Source organism: Theropithecus gelada, chromosome 14 (assembly GCF_003255815.1).
Source record: "Theropithecus gelada isolate Dixy chromosome 14, Tgel_1.0, whole genome shotgun sequence".
NCBI classification, from domain to species: Eukaryota; Metazoa; Chordata; class Mammalia; order Primates; family Cercopithecidae; genus Theropithecus; species Theropithecus gelada.
The window spans coordinates 108,336,541-108,360,673 of record NC_037682.1 but is presented as its reverse complement, the minus strand read 5'-3'; the positions used below and the strand labels follow the sequence as shown (position 1 = coordinate 108,360,673).

The 24,133-nt window shown below is 53.5% G+C and overlaps 3 protein-coding genes across 12 annotated transcripts in view; 2 read left to right on the top strand and 1 right to left on the bottom strand.

Moving 5' to 3' along the window:
- The window catches only part of SIK3 (SIK family kinase 3), a 258,789-nt gene extending 253,882 nt beyond the window's left edge, over positions 1 to 4,907 (top strand). For 4 of the 5 annotated variants that reach the window (XM_025355478.1, XM_025355477.1, XM_025355474.1 and 1 more), the window contains 3 exons: positions 785 to 917; positions 1,833 to 2,003; positions 2,753 to 4,907. In XM_025355478.1, coding sequence (XP_025211263.1) covers positions 785 to 917; positions 1,833 to 1,990 — 291 coding nt within the window. In that variant the 3' untranslated portion in view covers positions 1,991 to 2,003; positions 2,753 to 4,907. Of the gene's footprint in view, positions 1 to 784; positions 918 to 1,832; positions 2,010 to 2,752 lie in introns of all 5 variants that reach the window. The other variant, XM_025355476.1, reaches the window with a different exon arrangement.
- A 5,085-nt stretch (positions 4,908 to 9,992) lies between these two features.
- APOA1 (apolipoprotein A1) lies at positions 9,993 to 12,178 on the top strand. Of its 5 annotated transcripts, none has more exons than XM_025355484.1 (4): positions 9,993 to 10,337; positions 10,537 to 10,599; positions 10,816 to 10,928; positions 11,518 to 12,178. In XM_025355484.1, exon 4 carries the CDS (start codon positions 11,645 to 11,647, stop codon positions 12,119 to 12,121), a length of 477 nt encoding a protein of 158 aa, XP_025211269.1. In that variant the 5' UTR covers positions 9,993 to 10,337; positions 10,537 to 10,599; positions 10,816 to 10,928; positions 11,518 to 11,644; the 3' UTR covers positions 12,122 to 12,178. The 5 variants fall into 5 exon arrangements, with proteins under 5 accessions (XP_025211269.1, XP_025211265.1, XP_025211268.1 ...); XM_025355480.1 differs by having other exon boundaries at positions 10,772 to 10,928; XM_025355481.1 differs by having other exon boundaries at positions 10,333 to 10,384; positions 10,772 to 10,928.
- A 2,700-nt stretch (positions 12,179 to 14,878) lies between these two features.
- Positions 14,879 to 17,877, bottom strand: APOC3 (apolipoprotein C3). Of its 2 annotated transcripts, XM_025357020.1 has the most exons (4): positions 17,835 to 17,877; positions 17,152 to 17,219; positions 16,893 to 17,016; positions 14,879 to 15,189 (listed from the first exon to the last, which is right to left on the bottom strand). In XM_025357020.1, exons 2-4 carry the CDS (start codon positions 17,204 to 17,206, stop codon positions 15,069 to 15,071), a joined length of 300 nt encoding a protein of 99 aa, XP_025212805.1. In that variant the 5' UTR covers positions 17,207 to 17,219; positions 17,835 to 17,877; the 3' UTR covers positions 14,879 to 15,068. The 2 variants fall into 2 exon arrangements, with proteins under 2 accessions (XP_025212805.1, XP_025212804.1); XM_025357019.1 differs by lacking the exon at positions 17,835 to 17,877 and having other exon boundaries at positions 17,152 to 17,260.
- Between the last annotated feature and the right edge of the window lie 6,256 nt (positions 17,878 to 24,133).

Below are 24,133 nucleotides of genomic sequence, written 5' to 3'. Positions count from 1 at the left end.
CAAGTGATCCGCCCGCCTTGAGAGCATTTCTTTGAGTCACCCTAACAGACCAAACCTTAATTCAAGTAGAATCTGTGCTCCAAATTTTAGACCAAAGAATCAGAAATAGTTGCCATCTGTTCCCTGTAGTTTTGATTATTAAACCTCTTCTTAGTCTAAACTCAGGCCCCAGCAAATAAGCCCATAAGCTTCTGGTTATTTTTCAGCAGCTACATTGAGCTTACCCAGATCAGGGGAACTGGTGGCCTCAGCAGTTTTGTTTTCCTAGGGTGGCGCTAGTTACTAGACTAGCCACATGTGGCTATTCAAATCTAAACCAATTAAAATGAAAAACAATTAAAAATTCAGTTCCTCAGTCACACTAAGTGCTCAGTAGCCAGTTGTGGCTCCTGGTTACCATATTGGACAGGACAGAGAGAGAACATTTCCATCACTGCAGAGTGTGACTGGATCGTGCTGTTCCTAAGACAAAGTCCCAGTGGAGATGGGGAGAGGTCGGAAACCTGGTTTTAGAAAGCCATGTAGGTGTCAAGGTGTCCCCACCAGCTGAGACTTGCCACATCCGCACCACCCTCACCACCCTACAGGGGAAAGCCAGGCAGCTTCCCACACTGCGGCTGTGGAGCGCCCCCTTTGGGTAGTGCTGTAGAGGAAGGAGGCTGGAGCGGGGCCCCAGGCTGTCTTTTGCCTGGGCTCCTTCAGAAGGACCAGCTGTCTTTAGGGGTTGCCTGAGAGTGGTGCCTTCTCTGGTGTGCTTATTTCTTCTCTTAACTGTTTTCTGCAGGTACAGCTGGATAACTTGCCAGGAATGAGTCTTGTGGCTGGGAAAGCACTTAGCTCTGCCCGGATGTCGGATGCAGTTCTCAGTCAGTCTTCGCTCATGGGCAGCCAGCAGTTTCAGGATGGGGAAAGTGAGGGTGAGGAGCCTTATGCATGGGGCACTCCAGAGAAGTTCCTGGAGGGGCCTCCCTCCATCTTCCGTGACTGCTCCCCTCTTCGGTAGGAAGAGCCCATGGAGAGGTAGAGCCACAGCATCCCACACGTTCTGGACACAGCCTCTTTCCCCACTGGTCCTCCCTGAGTGCGGGTGTGTAAAGGCGGTGTGGCTTCTGGCCAGATGGCACAGGGCTCTCCCATTCCTGTCTCATCTCTGTGATGATACGCCTTCAATCACTTTCTCCGGTTCTGCTTAGACGGCATCAGGTCCTAATGGCACATTTTTGGCTCTCCTTGGAGCCAGTTGAGGGAGGGTGTCATAACAAATAATAGGCATAGGCCTTGGGCAGGACAGGTCTGCCATCAGTCCCAAGGCTGTCCTTTTCAGGCTCTGCAGGCGAGGCACTTGGCTTTCTGGACCCCGAGATCCTCATCTATAAAGGGGCAAAAACGACAAAGCCTTTATCCTACATCATGCTCTGAGGGCTGCCTGGCTTAGTGAGTATAAAGTGCTTAGCACAATGTCTGGAACACAGACAGTGCCAGGAATGGGTACCTGCAGGCAGTAAAATTATTGTCCCTTTCACCGTTTAAGAGGTGGTCCTTTCTGAAGGAGTCCTCTATCTTCTCTCACACTACAGTAGTTGATCTTACCTAAGGATGGGAAAGGGTAAAGGAAAAGAGCAAAAACGGAACAGGCAGAGAATACAGGAAGAATCTTGGCTCCCGCCCATCATCACTCAACACCTTGAGGGCCTGCTGTGAGCTAGAATTCAGGGCTGGGAGTCAGGCTGTGGGATGCTCAGACAGGTTGCCTTCGATTCCTCCTCTGTCTCCCCCTTGCTCTCCTAGCCCCCCAGTTCCCTGCCAACCTCATGTTCTTTTTGGTCTTGCAGAATGTGGGGCAAGCCTGGGAGGTCATGAGCACCCAGACCTGAGTGATGGCAGCCAGCATTTAAACTCCTCTTGCTATCCATCTACATGTATTACAGACATTCTGCTCAGCTACAAGCACCCCGAAGTCTCCTTCAGCATGGAGCAGGCAGGCGTGTAACAAGAAACAGAGAGTGAGTGTCACCCTGGCCAGGGCCAAACCAGCCCTGTGGCCCAGTGCCCGATCCCGATCCCATCGGGAGCTTCAGCGCGTGTGTTGTGGTGGCCAGTGCAGTCGACAGTGCCACGCCTCCCCTCGAGGCCTTCGCAGTTTCTTGCTTTGCATTAACTACCCTGCTAGTTTTAGGGCATGAGGTAGGGGTGGAGGTGTGCAGAAGAAATGCTAAAGACAGTCTCTTGGTTCGGTTATGGGGAATAAGACACAAGACCCGCCTCGTGTTATAGGTGCTGTAGCCTTTATAGAGACAGCAGTGAGCTACGGCTCCAGAGGGTGGAGGTGACCTCTGGCCAGCGTAATAAGGAAAGGAGGAAGTCCTTAAATTCAGCCTAAAAGACAAAACCTGGCAGGAAAACATGTCCAGCCATATTTTTTAAGGCCGTACAGAAGCAAGTGGCAGGATATTCCAGACCAGGGAAATGTGTGATGAGAGGCCCATGGTAGAAAGAATGGGGAAACTGGCTCGTTCGGCTGGAGTAATGCAGAGAGTACACAGCAGGCACCATGGGTTGTATCTGGAAAATCTCTGACAGAAGAGGCCTGATGAAAGGGAAGCCACTTGGCAAATCCACATCAGAGCCTCAGTATGGCAAACTGCCTGAACACCTGAGGAAAAGCGAACCCGCTGCATTTTTTAAAAAGTTTTAAATGGAATATTTGAGTCTCTTTTCAAACTAATTCTTCTCTGTGTCTGCTTTATTCCAGGTTTTGTGTACAGCTTGGGAATGAAAAGGTTGATCGTAAACCCACAGTATCTTGCAGCGTTGCGCCAAATCGCCCTTGTGTTTCTCTCCACCCAAAATATCACAGCTCCTTTCCTCACATTTGGTTCAGCCGTGTGCTGTTCTTTTGGGTTCTGAGAGGGTTTTGCCATGTTTGCTTGTATGACCAAGTCACCAAGGAAATAAACAGGAAGGAAATCCATGTTCTTCATCTTTTGTGACAGTATATTTGAGTTGGTGGTTTTTTTGTTGTGTTTGGGGGTTTGTGTTTTGTTTTGTTTTTGGTATGTTTTCTTCTGGAGGTCATTTACTTTCTTCTTTTTCTTCCTTTTTTTCCTCTCGTTCCTTTTTTGAAACAGGAGAGCAAAGCAGTTAGAGTTCAGAGGCCAGGGGCCTCAGGGCCACTCCCTCCCTAGCCTTCATCAGCAGAGCACCCTCCATCCCCCTGCATTGCTCTTCCCCAAAAGCAAATACTAAAGGATGCCATCCTCTGGAATCCTAATGGCAGGCAAAGGGAGAGAGGAAGGGTGACGGATGGCTTCTGGCACTTAGAGAACAAAAAGAACAAAAAAAGAGAAACCCCCAAGCCTGGAACCCAGAGAGGTCTTTACTGCTGGGATCCACGGAAAACATGTCTGTCCCAGCCAAGATCATATAACGAGTTTAGCACGGAGGCTGAGAGTGACCTGGCATAGATGGTTTGCCAGTTAGAATGTCTCAATTTGAGCCTTTGCTTTTGGTGGATAACTCAGCTCCCCTCTTGTAACCTGGAAAGTTGGTTGCCTTTATCATCCTGCTGGTTTTATCTATGGACTGAACACCCAACAGCAGTGCACTATGCTTTCTGTGACATCTTTCATTCTCATTTTATATTGTGCTATAAAAAGGATTGTTTCTCCATATATATAAGTGTATATATATAATATATATATTATATATGTGTATATATATTATATATATATATATATATGCTCTCCCCTTTCAGCCTCTTTGTCACAGGCAAGAAGTGTAGTAGGTTGCCTTGGGCCCTGCCTCTCTCCTAACCCCCTCTTCCCCACTGGGCACCCTCAGCCCCTATATTTTAATTCTTGATCATGTAGAAATTGTTTTTGGTAAATGTTGATATTATTGTTATTATCATTATTAATAAAGAGAAAAGGACTTTTTGTTTAAATGAGAAATGTTTAACCAGATTCTGTTCTATTTGAATTGTGACTTGCACCTTTTGTTCAAAGTATTTCCTTTAGGCATTGTAATTGTGAACAGCTCTTACTTGTGCCAGTGACAGATGCAGTGGTCTCCTTTCCCCAGCTGAAGCAGTGCATACGCAATAGCTATTGTTTGTGTTATCTTTATTTCTCTTCATTGTTAGAAACCAAAGTCTTCTCTGCTGGCTGGGGCTGAGAGAGGGTCTGGGTTATCTCCCTCTGATCTTCAAAACAAGAGAGAGACCTAGAATACTCTGACTCTCCACCCTTGTTTTTTCTGGGAAAGCAGAACAAGAGGTCCTGAGTCCCCTCCTAGTCTTTCATCCTGAATTTGCACAGAGGAAAGCGGGTGCCCGGCATGGCCATCCTGATGTTGCTGGCAGGATCTCCATGCACCTTGTCCTTCTCCACTGATACTGGCAGCTCGGCTCCTGGACCCAATATCCCTTGAGTGGAATTCTGCAGTGCAAGAGCCCTTCCTGGGAGCTGTCCCATGTTTCCATGGTCCCAGTCTCCCCCCCACTTGGTGGGGTCACCAACTACTCACCAGAAGGGGGCTTACCAAGAAAGCCCTAAAAGCTGTTGACTTATCTGCGCTTGTTCCAGCTCTTATGCCCCCAACCTGCCCTACCACCACCACGTGCTCAGCCTGATCTGTTTACATGGTACTGTATGTATGGGAGAGCAGACTGCACCCTCCAGCAACACCAGAAGAAAGCCAGTGAGCCTACTAACCGTGCCATCTTGCAAACTACACTTTAAAAAAAAACAACTCATTGCTTTGTATTGTAGTAACCAATATGCGCAGTATATGTTGAATGTATATGAACATACTTTCCTATTTCTGTTCTTTGAAAACGTCAGAAGTATTTTTTTTCTTTCTCATTTTATGTTGAACTAAAAAGGATTAAAAAAAATCTGCAGACTCAAGTTGCTAAGACCTTTTGTCCTTCCTTTTGTCCTTTTGTGAGGCACTTACTTACAACTTGGTTACTTAGTTGGACAGTAGGAGGTTGTGTAGATAGAAGCCTGATTGTGTTCTTAGGCTGATGGATTATTTGCCTGTGGTTTGGAGTCTAGTTAGGAGAAGCCTCAGGTAAGTGGGAGCTGGAGCAGTGGAGGCTGGAGAGGTCTGCCAGGCTTAGGGTGGGGCTTTGAGTGATTCATGATCTCATCTCACCCTTATGAAACTCACATTCTCTAGAAGCCTGAACTCTGCTTCACACTGTGTCCCTGGGCACCCAGCTCAGACTCTGCCCCATCAGAAGGGAGCATTTGAATTTGCCGGGCCAGGTGGAAAACAGCTTCCTTGAAAGGGCACTTTTGAAGAGTATAGGGAAGGATCCTCAAAGAGTGGACACAGGCTGGACCCTTCATGACGTGACCTCCATTGGCCGAATGAAAGGACAGCCAAATAAGTATTTGGAAAGAAAGGGAGGGGCCAGGCGTGGCTCACGCCTGTAAATCCAGTACTTTTGGAGGCCGAGGCGGGTGGATCACCCGAGGTCAGGAGTTCGAGACCAGCCTGGCCAATGTGGCGAAATCCCGTCTTTACTAAAAATACAAAAATTAGCCAGGTGTAGTGGCGGGCACCGGTAGTCCCAGCTACTCAGGATGCTGAGGCAGAAGAATGGCTCGAACCCAGGAGGCAGAGGTTGCTGCAGCAAGCCAAGATTGCACCACTACACTCCAGCCTGGGTGACAGCAGGATACTCCATCTCAAAAAAAAAAAAAAAAAACAAAAAAAAGGCAGGGCAGGGGTGGGATTTTCCTATAGTTTTCCCCTTTATCCATACGTGAACTTCCAAGGGCAGGATAGAGTTTCCAGCAAGTTTCCAGGCATGGCTAAGAGACAGGTGGTTGAAGGCTTCTATGAAGAAAGCTTACTGAAGCTGGAAACACCATCTGAGTTCACAGAAGGAAGAATGAGAGGTGGGAATTTAGAAAGCCTTCCAAACTGGGCATGGTGTCACGCGCCTGTAACCCCAGCTGCTCAGGAGACTGAGGCAGGAGAATGACGTAAGCCCAGGAGTTCGAGTCCAGCCTGGGCAACATAGCAAGACCTCACCTCTATAAAAAATAAACTTAACCAGGCTTAGTGGCAGATGCTTGTAGTCCCAGCTGCTCAGGAGGCTGAGGCTGAAGGATCATGTGAGCCCAGGAGTTTGAGGCTGCAGTGAGCCATGATCACACCACTGCATTCCTGGAAAGAAAAGAAAGACTACAAGTCTGTGGAGGGGCTAGAAAGTTGCTGTAGGGCCATTTAGAGAAGAAAACAGCCTTCTCAAGAAGGGTCTTCTAAAACTCCTGAGTCTGTGTATGCTCTCAGGGAGGACTAGGTGAGTCTCTAGAACCAAACAGTGATAATACCCAGATCCCTTCCAGCAAATTGTAGCACCTGTTGTAATAGATGCCACTCCCTCCTAAAATCAGCCAGGGTGCCTTTGGACCAGAGGGAGGGTGAGCTTTTGGAGGAAGCAGGGCACTGGCTCCTGGATACAGACTGGAGAGCTCAGCTCCAGAAAACAGGAGCCATGCTGACAGAAAACCATGTAGAGCATGATTTTCTTTCTGACTTTGTGCCAGCCTCACCCCACACCAACTGCAAAGATCAAGAATTCACAGGGCTACTGTGCTTCCCTCCTGCTGATCAAAGATGAGCTCTGTCCTGGCCTTAGTCTTTTCTAAGCAGGAGGGCAGGAGAGAATCTTGCATAGTTGGCTGCAGTGCCCCACCCACGGGTCTAACTTGGGGCTGCAGCAAAATTGCCAAATAGTGGGGGTGGGGGTCCTGTCTCCCCTGCTCAGTCGGCACCTCCCCTCCCTAACTCTCATTCTGGCTGACACCACATGCTCCCAGAAGAAATGTTCTGAGCAGGGGCTGGTATGAGACTGCCTCCCCTCCCAGGACCCACTCCTCCCTATGACCAGGCTGGTGACCCTCCCTTTAGCATGCCAGTGCCATTCACTGAGCAAATAGGTGCCAGACCTAGCAGGGGACAGAGTCCTCCCGATACAGACGGACCAGTATGCTGGGACATAAATTGTGAAAGGAGTTGCTAATCTTTCTGTGCAAAATCCACTCCTGCAGTCACTGCCAACACTTCCGCACATGTCAGGGCATCCAGGGCCAAGACTTGGTAACCCTGTTCAGGAGCAGTCGCTCTGGAGGCTCCCAAGATGAGGGAGAGAAGTGGGTGGAAACAGAGGCCTACTTTGTGGGCCCCGCAGCCACTGAACAGTCCAACCCATGGCCACTGAGCGCCCTGAACAATGCCTGGCTGGACCCTGAGTCTGAGTGTGTCATCAACCCAGTTTGTTGTTGTGAGTTTTTCCATCAGCTCTGTCCAGAAAGACTTCCTTCCTTTCCAAAACATTAGTAAAGGGGCCTTGGACGAGTTTAAGCCAAATACCTTGCAATAAAATGGAGTAGCCACCCGGGTGAATAAGTATATTTAAAAAAGGAAACTGCCTGCTTGGTAAGATGCTGCTCAACAGCACCCCCTATCCTGACGCCTTGCAGTCCCGGAGCCAGGAAACTGAGAAGTCCCTGATCAGACTGCAAAGGCTGCAGGCTCCGCAAGGGTGCAAGGCCACCCTCAAAAAACTAGAAGCCAGGCCTCCCGATTCCCACCCCTGCCAGTGCTACATAGCTAACAGCTGAAGGATGCAGGGCAGCTCTGAGCTGCAGTTTTCCCACGGGCAAAAATCACAAGGGTAAAATCTGGCCTCCAGCCTTATAGGGACATTCTAAGTTGTGAAAGTGCTTTGGCCACTAAAGAACTGTGCAAATGTTAAATACTAGGTTTAGCCATAACAATCTTTTTAGTAACAAACCAAAGAGAAGGGTCAAACACTGGCAAGTATCTTGGAGTCCAACCAGGAAGCTTTTGAGGTTCCCCCATGCGGTGACTGGGGCAAACTCTACCCTCCAAAAGAAAAGATGCTCTCTTGGCCCGAGACACCTGTGAGCTGTCCCAGCAGGGGACCAGCCACCTTCCCAATTTCTAAAGCTACAGACAGCTGGGATGTCCAAGTAGGCAGTCCAGGCGGACGGCTCACCAAGGCCACCTCCCTGTCTACACAGTCCCACAGACATCTGGGACCCCTTCAGTCCTGGGAAAGACCCATATCTCAGCAACTGCAAGTTAAGGTCAAGCAGAGAAATGTGAGATTGCTGTCTTCATGCCTGCTGCAGAAGCTGAGGTCTCAGGTCTGATACAGCAAGTGTAGTGGGAATAAGGGAATACAATACCAGAAACTGGGATTCTAGAAAACACAATAGTTACTGTTTACTAAGTGCGAGGTACCTTTCTAACAGTTTTGCATATATGTTCAAATTTCATGCTTAAAACCATACAAATTTATTACCTTACAGTTAGGGAGGACAGAAGTCCAAAATGGGTCACACTGGGCTAAAATCATGGTGCCAGCAGAGCTGTGCTCCTTCTGGAGGCTACAGGGGAAAATCCTTTGCCTTCTCCAGCTTCTAGGGAAGGGCTGGCCATGCCCCTCAGCTCATGGCCCCCTTCCAGCAGTCACATGAGTCTGACCTCCGCTGCCATCCTCACATCTCCTTCTCTGACTCTGAGGCCCCACCTCCCTCTTGTATAACTAAGGACCCCTGTGATGACAATGGGCCCACCTGGAGAATCCAGGCCAACCACCCCATCTCCAGGTCCTTAATCACACTGGCAAAATCTTTTTTTGCCATGGAAGGTAGAAAAGCCACAGGTTCCAGGGATGAGTATGTGGACCTCTTTGGGGAGCATTATTCTGCTTGCCACACAGTAACCCCTGCCGTAACTCTGGGCGATGGCATGTTCTATCATTATCTTCAATCAGAAACTGATGTATGGGGAGGTGACGCACCATAACTCATCCAGGGTCACACAGCTAGTAAGTGGCAGAGCTGGGATTCAAATCTAAGGTTTTCTGGCTCCAGAATCTTCTCTGAAGTGAAAGGCATGAGGCCGACCACTCCCTGATCTGGTAAACAGAGATGTCAGGCTGGTTTGTAGTGTTAGGGAGTTTCCTGGGGTGATGGTACAGGGTACATTTCTGCCCTGCATCCTAAGTCCAGAGACTGGGTTCTAGGTCCAGCCTTGCGTCTAACTCCCTGAGAGATGAGAGCCTTTGGGCAAAGTCCCTCCGTGCTCTTCAGTCTGTTCATCTGTGAGATGGTGGCGTGGGAAGGGGCTAGAGTGATCTCACAGTTCTTCTCAGCCTGCATCACGGGCTCTAGGACTCAGGTCCTGTCAGTAACCTGCTGGGGGAGGTCTGGGCCTTCCAGGAGAAACCTGACAAGATGATGCTGCAAACACGAACGGACACACTGCACTTTACATTCACAGCCTGTCTCAGGGGCCTCCAAAAACCCTGACCATTCTTGCCCCATTTTGCAGATAAAAAACTGAGGCTCAGAGAGATTACATAACTTGCCCACAATCTTCCTCCAGCAAGATGGAGGCCAAGTGAAATGAGAAAGGTGGTCTCCTGCCACTTCCTTACCCGAGGGTCTTCTCCCCACACCAGGGCTTCCCGAGGGCTGAGATCCAGTCTCACCTGTGCGTGATCAAATGTAAGTGTGAACAATGCGAAGGGAGACGTCTTCAATCTAAGGGGCTTCAATTCTGTAATGTAATTCTGAGATTATGCCCTTTTTTTGTTCAAGTCTTTCCTTTTTGAAGTGATGGTCTTTACAATATCTTTACAAGACAGAATTAAAAGTTGGCAGCTCTGAATTAGTCTCAAGAGTGTTTTGATGCAAGAGGTCTCCGAAACCTCAGTCTGGGAGCCACGGAGCGCTCTCCCCTCTCCCCAGGTTTACCAGTTTGGGAGGCTTGGAGAGAGGCCTGGAGGACCTGCTGGGGACTAAAGAAGCGCACTGGTGGGAGGACAGGAAGGGGGGGAAGGGGAAGGGGAGTGAAGTAGTCTCCCTGGAATGCAGGATGGTGGGGGAGGAGGTCTCCTGGGTGGAGGAGTCCCAGCGTCCCTCCACCCCCTCCTCTGCCAACACAATGGACAATGGCAACCGCCCACACACTCCCATGGAGGGGAAGGGATGAGTGCAGGGAACCCCGACCCCACCCCAGGGACCTGCAAGCCTGCAGACACTCCCCTCCCGCCCCCACTGAACCCTTGACCCCTGTCCTGCAGCCCCCGCAGCTTGCTGTTTGCCCACTCTATTTGCCCAGACCCAAGGACAGAGCTGATCCTTGAACTCTTAAGTTCCACATTGCCAGGACCAGTGAGCAGCAACAGGGCTGGGGCTGGGCTTATCTGCCTCCCAGCCCAGCCCCTGGCTGGAGACATAAATAGGCCCCGCAAGGGCTGGCTGCTTAGAGACTGCGAGAAGGAGGTGAGTCCTGCTCCCTGCTCCGGGTGACTCTGGCTCCCCAGCTCGAGGTTCAGGCCCTGCTCCAGGCCGGGCCTCTGGGTACCTGCGGTCTTCTCCCACTCTGTGCCCCTTCTCCTCACCTTGCTGCAATGAGTGGGGGAGCACGGGGCTTCTGCATGCTAGAGGCCCCCCACTCAACCAGGCCCTTCTTCTCCTCCAGGTCCCCCACGGCCCTTCAGGATGAAAGCTACGGTGCTGACCTTGGCCGTGCTCTTCCTGACGGGTAGGTGTCCCCCAGCCTAGGGAGCCAACCATCAGGGGGCTTTCTCCCCAAACCCCTGTGGCCCACCCTCCGGGGCAGAGGCAGCGCCCTCTCCCCCACCTCCAAGCTTGGCCTTTCGGCTCAGATCTCAGCCCACAGCTGGCCTGATCTGGGTCTCCCCTCCCACCCTCAGGGAGCCAGGCTCGGCATTTCTGGCAGCAAGATGAACCCCCACAGACCCCCTGGGATCGAGTGAAGGACCTGGTCACTGTGTACGTGGAAGCACTCAAAGACAGCGGCAAAGACTATGTGTCCCAGTTTGAAGGCTCCGCCTTGGGAAAACAGCTAAAGTAAGGACCCAGCCTGGGGTTGAGGGCAGGGGCAGGGGGCAGAGGCCTGTGGGAAGATGTTGAAGCCAGACTGGCCGAGTCCTCACCTACTATCTGATGAGCTGGGTCCCACAGATGGTCTGGATGGAGAAACCGGAATGGGATCCCCATGCAGGGTCACAGCCCATGCCCCCTTGCAAAGGACAGACCAGGGCTGCCCGATCTGTGATCACAGTGCCACATTGTGCCTGCAAGTGTAGCAGACTCCTTTCCCTTCTTCACCACCTCCTCTGCCCCTGCCCAGCAAGAGTGTGGGCTGTCTTCGGAGAGGCGAATGTGCTGGAGGCATAGAAGCGAGGTCCTTCAAGGGCCCACTTTGGAGACCAACGTAACTGGGCACCAGTCCCAGCTCTGTCTCCTTCTTAGCTCCTCTCTGTGCCTCGGTCCAGCTGCACAAAGGGGCATGGCCTGGCGGGGCAGGGGTTTTGGTTGATCGTGTACTGGAAACGCTAGGCCACTGCACCTCCGCGGACAGGTGTTGCCCAGGGCTCACCCCGGTAGGCTGGGGCGCTGGGAGGCCAGCCCTCAACCCTTCTGTCTCACGCCCCAGCCTAAAGCTCCTGGACAACTGGGACAGCGTGACCTCCACCGTCAGCAAGCTGCGCGAACAGCTCGGCCCGGTGACCCAGGAGTTCTGGGATAACCTGGAAAAGGAGACAGAGGGCCTGAGGCAGGAGATGAGCAAGGATCTGGAGGAGGTGAAGGCCAAGGTGCAGCCCTACCTGGACGACTTCCAGAAGAAGTGGCAGGAGGAGATGGAGCTCTACCGCCAGAAGGTGGAGCCGCTGCGCGCGGAGCTCCACGAGGGCACGCGCCAGAAGCTGCACGAGCTGCACGAGAAACTGAGCCCGCTGGGGGAGGAGGTGCGCGACCGCGCGCGCGCCCACGTGGACGCGCTGCGCACGCATCTGGCCCCCTACAGCGATGAGCTGCGCCAGCGCCTGGCCGCGCGCCTTGAGGCGCTCAAGGAGAACGGCGGCGCCCGCCTGGCCGAGTACCACGCCAAGGCCAGCGAGCATCTGAGCACGCTCAGCGAGAAGGCCAAGCCCGCGCTCGAGGACCTCCGCCAGGGCCTGCTGCCCGTGCTGGAGAGCTTCAAGGTCAGCTTCCTGAGCGCTCTCGAGGAGTACACTAAGAAGCTCAGCACCCAGTGAGGCGCCCGCCGCCGCCCCCCTTCCCGGTGCTCAGAATAAACGTTTCCGAAGTGGGAAGCCGCTTCTTTCTTTTGGGAGAATAGAGGGGGGTGCGGGGACATCGGGGGAGCCCGGATGGGGCCTTTGGCCCTGGAGCAGGGACTTCCAGCCGGAGTTCAACAACTCCGTGCCCAGACTGGGCGTCTTAGGGCCAAGATCGACGTTGGAGGACCTGCTGGACGCCTGGCTGCTTACGAGTGAGGGAGTAGAGTCTGCCTTACCAAGGCTCAAGTAGAAAGGAAGTCACAGTGGACCAGGCAAAGCCACAGACAATCCAAGGCCAGCTGCCCTGAAAGGGACTCAGACAAGGCCTGCAGCCCTGTCTGGGGCAGGACAGGAAACAGGGTTGCTTTAGTTGGGAGCAGTGGGTTCCCCGTCCCCAGAGGTGTTCCGTACAGAGCCTTCTCCAGCCCAGTCGCTGTCAGCGGGGCGGGGCGTGGCGGGACGGAGGGGGGCGGCCTCAGGGAGTCACTGGGATTGGGGTTTGGCCCCTGGTGCAAGTGAAGTGCTTGGAGTTTGAGCGCCTCCTCCTTTATGAATTCAAAACCTCTCAAACAAACACTTCCCTTTTCTTCTCACAAGGCCAGTATCCCCCTCCCACTACTCCCATCCCACCCAGAAACAGCCGCCGCTTCCTCAGGCACGGCAGTGTAAGCCAGCCCTCCACCCGCTGTGGCTCCATGCCATGCCACCGGCTCCATGCCATGCCACCCCCTCTTTCGGCTAGCCCTGGCAGAAGCTGGCCTGAGTCAGAAAAATCACCACCACCTCTTGCAGGTACATTTTTATTTCCGAGATGCTCTCATATCTGTGATCTCACTGCATCCTTCCTTCCTCCCATCCTGGCTAGATTGCCATCAGAGGCACAGCATGGATGAGGACACTGAAGCCTGGAGATGTGACGTCGCTTGCCCAGTGAACAGCAGGATGGGCTAGGCAGTGCTTTCTAGACCCTGCACCCCTGGCCATCCATGATTATTAAAAAGAGTGTGTGGGTCAGGCACGGTGGCTCAAGCGTGTAATCCCAGCACTTTGGGAGGCTGAGGCGGGCATATCACTTGAGGCCAGGAGTTTGAGACCAGCCTGGCCAATATAGTGAAACCCTGTCTCTACTAAAAATACAAAAAATCAGCTGGGCGTGGTGGCTTGCACCCGTAATCCCAGCTACTAGGGAGGCTGAGGAAGGAGAATTGCTTGAACCCAGGGGGCAGAGGTCACAGCCGAAATCATGCCACCACACTCCAGCCTGGGCAACAGAGCAAGACTCCAGGTAAAAAAAAAAAAAAAAAAAAAAGTGTGTGGCCTGGCACTCAAGTTCACATGGGTGTGCAGGCATGCCTGTGTATTGTCACATGACCTCCCTGGTCACAGTCCCTCCTTGCACTCATGTCTGAATGTCCCCGCATGCATGCATGTGGCTTCACAGATCTGGGCAGTGCGCTTGTACAGCCTTCCCTACCCTCTCTCTGCAGGGCCTTTCGCCCACTCATGCAGGCCCTGGATAATCTGCCCATATCCATGTCCCCATCTCCAGTGTATCTTAACTACCCCCTGGGTAAAGGAGTGGGCGTTTTAGTTCCTAACCTTCCAGAGCTACAACAGCAGTCATCCAGCCAGGTCTGGGTGGGAACATTTTCCAGATACGGGTGCTGAGATCTCGGCCCAGAGAGAAGCCCTGGGGAATTTCCAGAAGAAAGCAGTCTCCAGGTGGGGCTGGATACACCGATGCCACTGAGATCTGTAAAGGAGTCCCTAACACCTGACACAGGAGCGACAAAACTGTTTTCTGCACCAACTCAGCAGAATACTCGCAGCTGACCTGGGCTCAAGGTCTGGCCCTGCCACGTGCTGGCTCTGTGATGCTGGCCAAGTGCCTTTGCCTCTCTGGGCCACAGTTTTTTCATCTGAAGAGTGGAGCCCTACTCAAGCCATCTGCAGCTCTGGGGCTCTCTGACCTAACATCTTTTGGGTGGTGGGGACACAAAGGAAGCAGCCTCTGTTGGGGAGACCTTGTGCTCCTTTTTGGATCCCAGGACACCGCCCCCCGCCACTCCAGTCCAGGTCCCAAGGGCCCAGTCAGCTCAACTGTAATGATGACAACATTGATCAGGCATCTTTACACGCAGGTGCTGTGCCAAACGGTTCGAATGCTCTCTCATTTCAATCTCATGGCAGGCCTACGGTGGAGGGGATATGGTTGTATCCACTTTACATGTAAGAAACTGAGGCTGATACCAAGGGGTGGAGCTAAGACTAGCGCCTCGTTGCATCTTACTCCAACCTCTAGCGCATCCGGCCTCCTCCCCTCCCCTGTGCCTAAGAGGGCCAGGTGGCCTGGATAGGGGAGGTCAGCTCCACGGTTTTAAGTGAACACACACAGTCTCAACTCTGATGATGACTTAAGTACCAGGCATAGTGGCGGGCATACGGCACACACTCAGGTCATGTTGTGCAGCACCTAACAGTTTATCAAAGTATCAGCAAGCTTATTGTCCGGTTTGACCTTCCGCACAAAGCTGTCAAGGAAGGCAGGGTACGGAAGGTGATTCCTACCTTAGAGATGGAGAAACTGAGGCCCAGAGACTGCCCAGCTACCAGAAGGTGGATAGAGCGCTGGTCCCCAGGCCTGCCTGACCTGTAGTCCGTCCAGTGCCTACCCACAGAACAGCCTCGGCCCTTTCCCATACCCAGACACAGATGGCACACTTGTGACGGCCCACTCATAGCAGCTTCTTGTCCAGCTTTATTGGGAGGACACCCTGCCTGGAGGGGGGCCAGGCATGAGGTGCGGTAGGAGGGCACTGAGAATACTGTCCCTTTTAAGCAACCTACAGGGGCAGCCCTGGAGGCTGCAGGACCCAAGGAGCTGGCAGGATGGACAGGCAGGTGGACTTGGGGTATTGAGGTCTCAGGCAGCCTCAGCCAGAGTGGGTCTGGCCTCAGGGTTCAAATCCCAGAACCCAGATAACTTGTCCTTAACGGTGCTCCAGTAGTCTTTCAGGGAACTGAAGCCATCGGTCACCCAGCCTCTAAATCAGTGAGGGGAAGCAACAGAGCAGGGCATGAGAACTCCTTTGGAGGCAACTATGGGACCCACACCCATGTCCCCACTGGCTCTCCCTGCCACCCTCTCAACTTCACCGGACAACAGCCCTGAGACCTCAGGCAGGACTGCCCCACAGCTGCCACCCTGGGAGAAGAGATGCCCTTACAGGAACCCCAGCACAAGTCGAACCCTGCCGTCTCCAGGTCACCTCAGATGTTTTTGCCCCTGGGCTTGAGGCACAGAGTGACAGGGTGGGGAGATGTGAAAGGTCAAGGCTGTCATTGTTTTCTGTGCAAACAGTATCCCCTGGAGTTGTACATCCTGGTTCTGTGCAGGGTAGGACAGAGGGAGGCAACCTCTCATTTGGAAAGTCACTGGAGGATTGATTAGTTGTGTGATCTGGGGCAGGTCACCTAATCGCTCTGAGCCTCAATTTTCTCATCTGCAAAGTGGGAAAATAACACCTACCCCAAAGCCGGTTCTGAAGATTAAGAATGCTTATAAACAACCTCTGCTATGCCAGCCAATGCCAGTCAGGGTGAGGTGGGGAAGGGAGTAGGGAGAGGAGAGGACCGATGGGCAGGGGCAGGATGCGAGAGGAAGGACACACTTCTGCTCACCCAGGCCCCAGGTCTCGGAACAAAGCAGAAGCACTCTCATACCCAGGCTAGAATTGGGCCAGATGGGGCCTCCCAAGGCAAACCCCTAGCCCAGGGGTCCCTAGCCCCCAAGTCACAGATGGGTACTGGTCCATGGCCTGTTAGGAGCCGGGCTGCACAGCACAAAGTGAGTGATGGGTGACAGAGGAATACCTCCCGAGCCCCGCCTTCTGTCAGATTAGGCGGCATTAGATTCTCACAGGAGTGTGAAACCTATTGTGAACTGCGCATGCCAGGGGTCGGGGTGGAGGGCTTCTTATGAGAATCCAGTGCCTGGTGATCTGAGGTGGAGCCGTTTCATCCCCAAGCCATCCTCGCTGACCCATGGAAAAACTGTCTACCACAAAACTGGTCCCTGGTGCCAAAAAGGTTGAGGACCACTGCTCTAGCCAGACCTTCAGAAAAGGAAAATGGGGTCAGGCGCAGTGGCTCATGCCTGTAATCCCAGCAATTTGGGAGGCCCAGGTAGGCAGATCACCTGAGGTCAGGAGTTCAAGACCAGCCTGTCCAACATGGGGAAACCCCGTCTCTGAGAAAAATACAAAAAGTAGCTGGGTGTGGTGGCACACCTGTAATCCCAGCTACTTGGGAGGCTGAGGCAGGAGAATGGGGTGAACCTGGGAGGCAGAGGTTGCAGTGAGCCGAGATCGCCGAGATCGCACCACTGCACTCTAGCCTGGGTGACAGAGGGAGACTCCATCTCAAAAAAAAAAAAAAAAAAAAAAAGAAAGAAAGAAAAGAAAAGAAAAAGAAAGAAAAGGAAAGGAAAATGGAAATGAGGGCTAAAATGGCCCACCCTAGAACTGCTCTGGGGAGAAAGGAGGGACCCGGGAGGAACGCAGTCTCAACTCTGTCGTCTCTCCCACAGCAGCCTGACAAAGGCCCTGTGAGGAAAGAGGAGGCCAAAGAGGCACAGGACCAGGGGAGGCTGGCACCTCCATTCCATTGCTGGGATCTCACCAGGGCAGGGCGGGTGGGAATGGAGGGAGCTGGCATGAGGGATGGGGAGGGAGGCCAGCGGGTGTACCTGGCCTGCTGGGCCACCTGGGACTCCTGGACGCTGGTCAGTGCATCCTTGGCGGTCTTGGTGGCATGCTGCATGTAGCCCTGCATGAAGCCAAGAAGGGAGGTGTCCTCGGCCTCTGAAGCTCCTGAGGAAAAAGCAGGGCTGAGTGTGGTGGATCGGCCTCTAGGCGAGCCCTGAGGTCCTGCTTGACCACCCATTAATACTGGGATCCCCAAGCCACCTCCATCCTGCCCCCAGCCCAGTCCCACCAAGTGCTTACTGGCAGAGGCCAGGAGTGACAGCAGGGCAGCAACAAGGAGTACCCGGGGCTGCATGGCGCCTCTGTTCCTGCAAGGAATTGTCCTGTGAGGGGCACCCCAGGCCCCCATGCCGCTGGACCCCTCCCTGGACAGGTGGCATGGCCCCTAAGGTGGGACCTGAGCTGGGTCTGCCAGAGGGAGTAGGGGCCTGCTTCCTGCTAATACGGGCTCTCAGAAGGGGGACTAGTGAGGGGCCCAAAGGGAGGTAGGTGGGATGGAGCAGAAAACCCACCAGACTGGACATCAAGGCACCTGCGGTCTGGACTGGTCTCTGTCCAGTGCAGCCAACATGCTGTGTGACTTTGGGGGCTTTCTGGCCCTCTCCAGGCCTCAGTTTCCCTGTCTGGGTAGGACTGGGCTGTCTAAGGCTTCCTCCAGCCCTAAGCCTGCAGAATGACGGGGAAGCCTGCACTTGGAACCATTTCCAGCCCCACCCCCTGTGTAGCTTTGGGCAAGTGACACCCCTCCCAGGCCTCCATTTTCTCCAGGTTATGATGAGGGGTGGGGGGCACCCGTCCAGCTCCGAGGCTTCTTTAGCTCTAGCAAGTATTTCTCCAGGCTTGCTGGCTGGGCTGGGCAGGGAGCTCCTCTTGCTCCTCTTCATCCTCCTCCCCTCCTCTTTCCCCTCCCCAGAGGGCATTACCTGGAGCAGCTGCCTCTAGGGATGAACAGAGCAGGCAGGCAGGAGGGTTCTGACCTGTTTTATATTGTCTCCAGGGCAGCAGGCACTGAGGACCCAGGGCACTGGGCAAAGGTCACCTGCTGATCAGAGACCAGGGCTGAGGCAGGGCGGCCAGAGGCAGCAAGCTGGCGGGAGAGTTGGGAAATCCCCAGGAGACTGTGTCCATGCTGCTGTCCCGCCAGCCCTGCAGCCCAGATGAGCTCAGGAACTAGGGGTGGGCCTGGGGTACCCCCATTCCTTCCTAGCTGACTGGCTCCCCAGGGAGAGACTGGTGAGAGGGGGAACGGCTTGGACATAGGCCAGGGGCCTCGGGCTCATCTCGGCCCTTCACACTGGAATTTTAGGCCCCTGCCTCCGCCAGCCCCAAGCCCTGAACACAGCCTGGAGTAGAGGGGTGAGGAACTTCTTCAGATTTAAGAACAAGCGGGTGGGTTGGGCTGGGGGGGTGCCTGGAGCAAAGGCACGGAAGACCAGGCAGCAGTGGCTCCGGCAGGCCTGGTGACAGGGCTGAGCCCTCACAGCTCCTCCCAGCACCTCCATCTGTGGGTTTCAATCCGGGCAGGTGAGCACTGCTCACCCAGCAGCCCCCACCCGCCCCCACCCCTGTGTGCCCCACCACTGCCCCCTCCTGAGTGCAGGGCAGGGGTCGGTGGGGAAGGGCCAAGGTCACTCAGAGCCCAAGGCCTTTGTCCCTCCCTCCACCAGGTTCCCTATTTTGCCCTCTGGACCCACTGATAACATCCCCTGGGGGAGGAGCTGGTCTCATGGCTCGGGCCCTCCCCAGCCTCCATCAGGATTGATTCTCTCGTTCACCTTCCTGGGTTCCTCAGTGGGGTTGGGGGAAGAGCAGCCCTCACTGCCCCCTGGCTGTGGGAGCAACTGGGAGGAACAAGGTCTGGTGAGGAGAGGGCACAGAGGAGTTCTGTCGGGCGTCAGTGGTCCAGGAGGGGCGGCTGACCCTTCTTGGGGCTGAGATGTCCCCTGGGCCCACAGTGAACCCGCAGCAGGGATGGCAGGATGAGGGGGCCTGTCTTCCACATGCTGAGACCTTGAAGCCAGGACATCTTAGGCTTAAGTGATGCCTTTGGCACTTAATATGACCCAGGCCACAAAGATAACATCTCAGAGCCTCAATTTTCTGAGGATAAAATGGGGCTAAAATACTGATTTCCCAGAGTGGTGCTGAAAAGGAAATGAGACAGAGAAGTACAAAGCAGCAGGACCACGGAGGGACTCACGCCTCCCTCTCCCTCCCAATGCTGTGCCCTTCCCAGACAGCAGAGTCTGCAGGCAGCAGGAGCCTCTAACATAAAAAATAGAGCTCTGGCAGCAAGTCGTCCTCTCAGAAGTAACTAACACCACAGTATGAAGTCAGAGGCCTGAGAAAGTGGCCCGGCTCTGCCCTCAGAATTCTTTATTGGTGGGTGAGACTTGGAATTACTCTGGTAGGGATTCATTCCTGGCTGCACACAGTGGCTCATGCCTGTAATCCCAGCAATTTGGGAGGCTGAGATGGGCGGATACTTGAGGCGAGGAGTTTCAGACCAGCCTGGGCAACATGGCCAAACCCAGTCTCTACTAAAAATACAAAAAATTAGCTGGGCATGGTGACACCTGTAGTCCCAGCTACTCAGGAGGCTGAGGCACGAGAATTGCTCGAACCCCAGAGGTGGAGGTTGCAGTGAGCCAAGATCGCGCCACTGCACTCCAATGACAGAGCTAGACTTGGTCTAAAAAAAAAGAGAGAGATTCATTCCTTTGACTTAAGACTTTGTTTTCTGTTAAAATGCAAATAGAATCCTGTGAAGTAGACATTAACTCCATTTTATAGGTTGTAAATCTAAGGCTCTAAGGGCTCCAAGTGCACAGCCCATTAGTAGTAAGGCTGGGAGCCTTAATCCAGGTCTTCACACACACCAGGCAAATACCAGACGGCCTAGAGCACTGAGACCCCTATAGACGCATCAGTCACATGCCCTGAACAAATCCGTCTCAAGTCTCCTGCAGACTTTGATGATGGGGTAGAAGGCGAGGAGGTGGTCGCTGAAGGCTGCAGGCTTTGGTGATGGGGTAGAAGGCGAGGAGGTGGTCACTGGAGGATTTGGTATTGGGGACGCCCTTTCCTGTTCTGCTGTGGCCTGCTCCGTAGCCCCAGAGGCAAAGGCACAGTGGGGACCCAGATCCAGGCAGGGGAGGGCAACAAGGTCCATGGGCCCGGGCAGGCTAAAATGGGCTGGCAGGGTCCCGTGGCCCCAGATCCTCCAAGCCCTTCCACCTGTGCAGAGGGTATGGAGGAGCCTGGCCTCTCTCTCTTGCATGGCAATGGACCCAGGGAGGTCAGGACATGTGGGCAGAGAGACCTGGCAGCGTGCTGAGCTAGATGCAGCACACCTCCAGGAAGCCTGGTGCCTTGTCTCTTTCCAAGGGCTTGGTACCTGTGAATACCTGTGGCCCCTCACCAGCAGTCCAGCCTGCACCTCGGTGGGGGCTCTCTTGGTGGTCAGCCTAAGCTGCCCCTCTCTCTCATCATGGCACTCCTGGAATTAAGACTGGTTTGGGGAGAAGCCAGTGGTAGATGGGAGGAAAAGGGGATTTGACTATCTGGGGCCACAAATGGTCCTCTGGGGTTGGGCTGTTTCACCCTGTGTCCAGGTGAGGTTTAGTACTCAAGCCCCCGTGATCCGTGCCCTTCCTGCCAGTCTGGGCTGGGCAGCCCTGATTCAGACCTGTTGGCCAGAGGCCCTTGTTCATCACACATCATCATGCTGGCAGTTCCTCCTAGTATCTCACCCAGATCCCTCCTATGGCAACAGGAGCTGTCCTTTAGTTCTGCCCAGGGGAGGGCCCCTTGAAGCATACGTGAGGCACATGTCTGTGTGACCTGCCTGTCCCTGGCTGAGTCTGTCCCTGGCTGGATCTGAGTTGTCTGCTCCTGACTCTGACCTCTGGACTGACCCCTGGTTTGATCCCTGTGTGACTGGCCAGGAGGGGTGGCCGTAGCTAATGCTGAGCAATCAGCCTCATTGCCTCACCAATCATTACGTCTGTCGGTTGTACAGATAAGGAGAGGCTCGGAGAGGCCATGTCTCCCTTGAGATCACACAGGCCTTTCACGCCCACTAAGGTGGAGGCCCCTGACTCACAGGACCAGGCCCGGCTGGAAGGCAATCTGCTCTTCCCATCAGCTACTTGCACCCTGTAAGACTGGGCACAGGGGGCCCTCATTCTCTCCCTGCTCCCCAAAACAAATCCATCTACAGATCGATGCAAAACATGCCCACAGACTCTGGGAAGTAAATACATTCATTAACAGGTCACATCCCTGCCACGCTGAGAGGCAGCAGGCCCCCTCGTGAGTGTGGGTGCACGCATGGGCTGTGCCAGTCCCTGGATTCTTAGTGATTTGCATACTTCTGTGAATCCGCACACACTCTGGCGGATGCTATCGGAGATGCTCAAATGGTGCAGGCGCTCCCAGCATGGGTGCACCCAGGCGGGTGGGCGAGACAGAAGAGCTCTGGACCTCTCACATGCTGGTGGCACCTGCTGCTCAGACTGTGAGTCCCGGAGGTCAAACTGCAGCTGAGGTGTCTTTTGTGACTCAGTCTCCTCCTCAGCTCTGGCCTGAGGAAGGGACAGGAGCACTGAGTACTGATCTTTGCTCCCATGGCAAGCTGGACTGTGCCTGATTCAGGAGCAGGGTTGGGACCAATGGGTTCCAGGGAGGTAAGCCTTGCAGGGGTAAGATGTGGCTAACATTCAGTGATCATTTTTACTATGTGCCAGACATTGTTGCAAGCGTTATATAATTATCTCAGTGAATCCTCACAGCCTGGGAGGCAGGTACAGTGGTTATGTCTCACCAAGGCAACCGAGGCCCAGAGAGGTTATGAGACTTGCCCAAGGACACACAGGCAGTACGTGTTGGAGGCTGGATGCAAAGCCAGGAGTGGACTCCAGCATCTGACCCCAACAGTCACTGAGAGATGGCACAGGCTACATCAAAAAGGAGGCAGCATGGTAGCATGGGGACCACTGCAGGGCAGCGGGTACCCAGCAGAAGAGGTGCCAGAGTCAGAAGGTCATTTGGCTGCCTTCAACCCTGTGAGACATCAAGCCACTTCAGGAAACTGAAAGAAATGCACACAAAGCAAATTCGAGTTAGCACAATTGTGGTCTACTCTGATGGCATTCATTTTTACAAATAAATGTAGCTCACTGTTGTCAGGCACTGCACTCACCGACAGGAGCCAATAGTGCAATGTGCTGGACGTCACCTCACAGTCACTGGGAGTGGTGTGGTCTGGCAGAGGGACCCACACTGACGTGGTGTGTCACATTCTCAGTGGATGTCTGTATGTGATTATGCATGCAGCCTCATTTAGAGATCCGCTAGACATCTAAGTAGAAGACTTCCTGTGCACCACCACCATTGCCCTCCATTCCCCAATGGGAGGTCCCCTGAGAGCCTCAGGTCCCGAGATTCTGCTCAAGCCAGCTGCTCCTGCCCAGGGAGTGTGACCGGAAGCTGCGGAGGGCAGGAGCTAAGGTTGGTCCCACCTATCACCCTGCCTCTGGCCCACCTGGTGCCCCTCAGAGGGCTGAGTCTCACTCTAGAAGAGGGTGCACTAGAAGAGGGAGCACTCTGCTATACTCCCTGCTTTACTCCAAATCAGGAACACAGTATGATTATTCTAATAACAGCAACTATTTTTCAGAACTTACTCTGTGCCAGGAACTCTATAGGCAGCCCTCTGTATCCTTGGTTTCTGTACATGGCTTCAACCAGACTTGGATTGGAAATATTTTTTAAAAAATTGCATTTGTGGGCCAGGCACAGTGGCTCACACCTGTAAGCCCAGCACTTTGGGAGGCCGAGATGGGAGGATCACTTGAGGCCAGGAGTTGGAGACTAGCCCGAGCAACATAGCGAAAGCCCATCTCCATTAAAAACAATGTTTTTAAAAAAGTTGCATCTGGGCAGGGTGCAGTGGCTCATGCCTGTAAGCCCAGCACTTTGGGAGGCCAAGATGGGAGGATTGCTTGAGGCCAGGAGTTGGAGACCAGCCTGAGTAACATGGTGAAACCCCGTCCCTACTAAAAATACAAAAATCAGCTGGGCCTGGTGGCACGTGCCTGTAATCCCAGCTACTTAGGAGGCTGAGGCAGAAGAATTGCTTGAACCTGGGAGGCAGAGATTGCAGTGAGCCAAGATCGCACCACTGCACTCCAGCCTGGGTGACAGAGTGAGACTCCGTCTCAAAAAAAAAAAAAAAGAAAAAGAAAATTGCACCTATACTGAACATATACAGACTTTTTTGGTGATTGTCTCCTAAACAATACAGTATAACCACCATTCACACAGCATTTCTGTTGTATTAGCTATTATAAGTAGTCTAGAGATTTAAAGTACACGGGAGGTTGTGCTTAGGTTATATGCAAATACTATGCCATTTTATATCAAGGACTTGAGCATCCATGGATTTTTTGTCCTGGAATCAATTTCCCATGGAGCCTGAGGGAGGATCCTACTGCCCACTTTGCAAGCAATGTCTTCTTTAATGTACTGAACCATCGCATTGTTCAGAGGAGAGACTGAGGCTGAGGGCTTTGAATAACTAGACCAAAGAGGCACAGCTTGGGAGTGGGACATGAAGCACACTACAATTAACCCTTTCAGGATAAGGCCCTGTCCCCTGCACCCATCTGCCCAAAGGCTCTCCAGCGCTCCCTCCTCTTGGGTGTACCTTGACAAGAGACCTAGATTTTAGCTCCCTATGCTATCTGCAGCCCTGGATGGTCCCACTCTAGTGTCTGGTGCTCTGAGATGGAGTCAGCATTAGTGGCGGATGTGGAGATTGGGGGGAACTCTCTTCACTGGGGCAGACAGAGGAGATGTGGACTTTGCCCCCCATGAGCCTGGCACAAACCCAGAGCCGCCAGCAGAGCCTCGAGGCATCAGTCCCGGGCTCAGAGGCTCCCCGAGGTGTTTCTCTCACCGTTTTCCGCTCCCCTCCTCCTTTCCACGCTGAGGTTGGTAGTGGGGGTGCCTATGCACAGAACAGCCACTACTTCTAACTATCGCCTAAGCCCCGGTCTGCTGTCAGCTTCCACGTAGTCTCAGGGTCACAAAAGTCCAAGAGGCCTCTTGGGAATGTGTCACCTTCCAGCGTGGAGTCACACTGGGGAAGGAGGTGGGGAGGGCAGCCGGGAGGGCAGTGGTAGGGAGAGAGTTTAAATGTCTGGCTGGCTCTGAGCTT

What these genes read in the sequence shown, in the direction of transcription:
- APOA1 (XM_025355480.1), top strand. Translation starts at nt 10,557, where the DNA reads ATGAAAGCTACGGTGCTGACCTTGGCCGTGCTCTTCCTGACGG. An exon ending in GGCCGTGCTCTTCCTGACGG is followed by an intron (nt 10,600 to 10,771) that starts GTAGGTGTCCCC and finishes TCCCACCCTCAG; the next exon opens with GGAGCCAGGCTCGGCATTTC. An exon ending in GCCTTGGGAAAACAGCTAAA is followed by an intron (nt 10,929 to 11,517) that starts GTAAGGACCCAG and finishes CTCACGCCCCAG; the next exon opens with CCTAAAGCTCCTGGACAACT.
- APOC3 (XM_025357019.1), bottom strand. Translation starts at nt 17,260, where the DNA reads ATGGGGGCCTGGGGTGCCCCTCACAGGACAATTCCTTGCAGGAACAGA. An exon ending in GTCACTCCTGGCCTCTGCCA is followed by an intron (nt 17,017 to 17,151) that starts GTAAGCACTTGG and finishes CTTTTTCCTCAG; the next exon opens with GAGCTTCAGAGGCCGAGGAC. An exon ending in CAGGTGGCCCAGCAGGCCAG is followed by an intron (nt 15,190 to 16,892) that starts GTACACCCGCTG and finishes TCACTGATTTAG; the next exon opens with AGGCTGGGTGACCGATGGCT.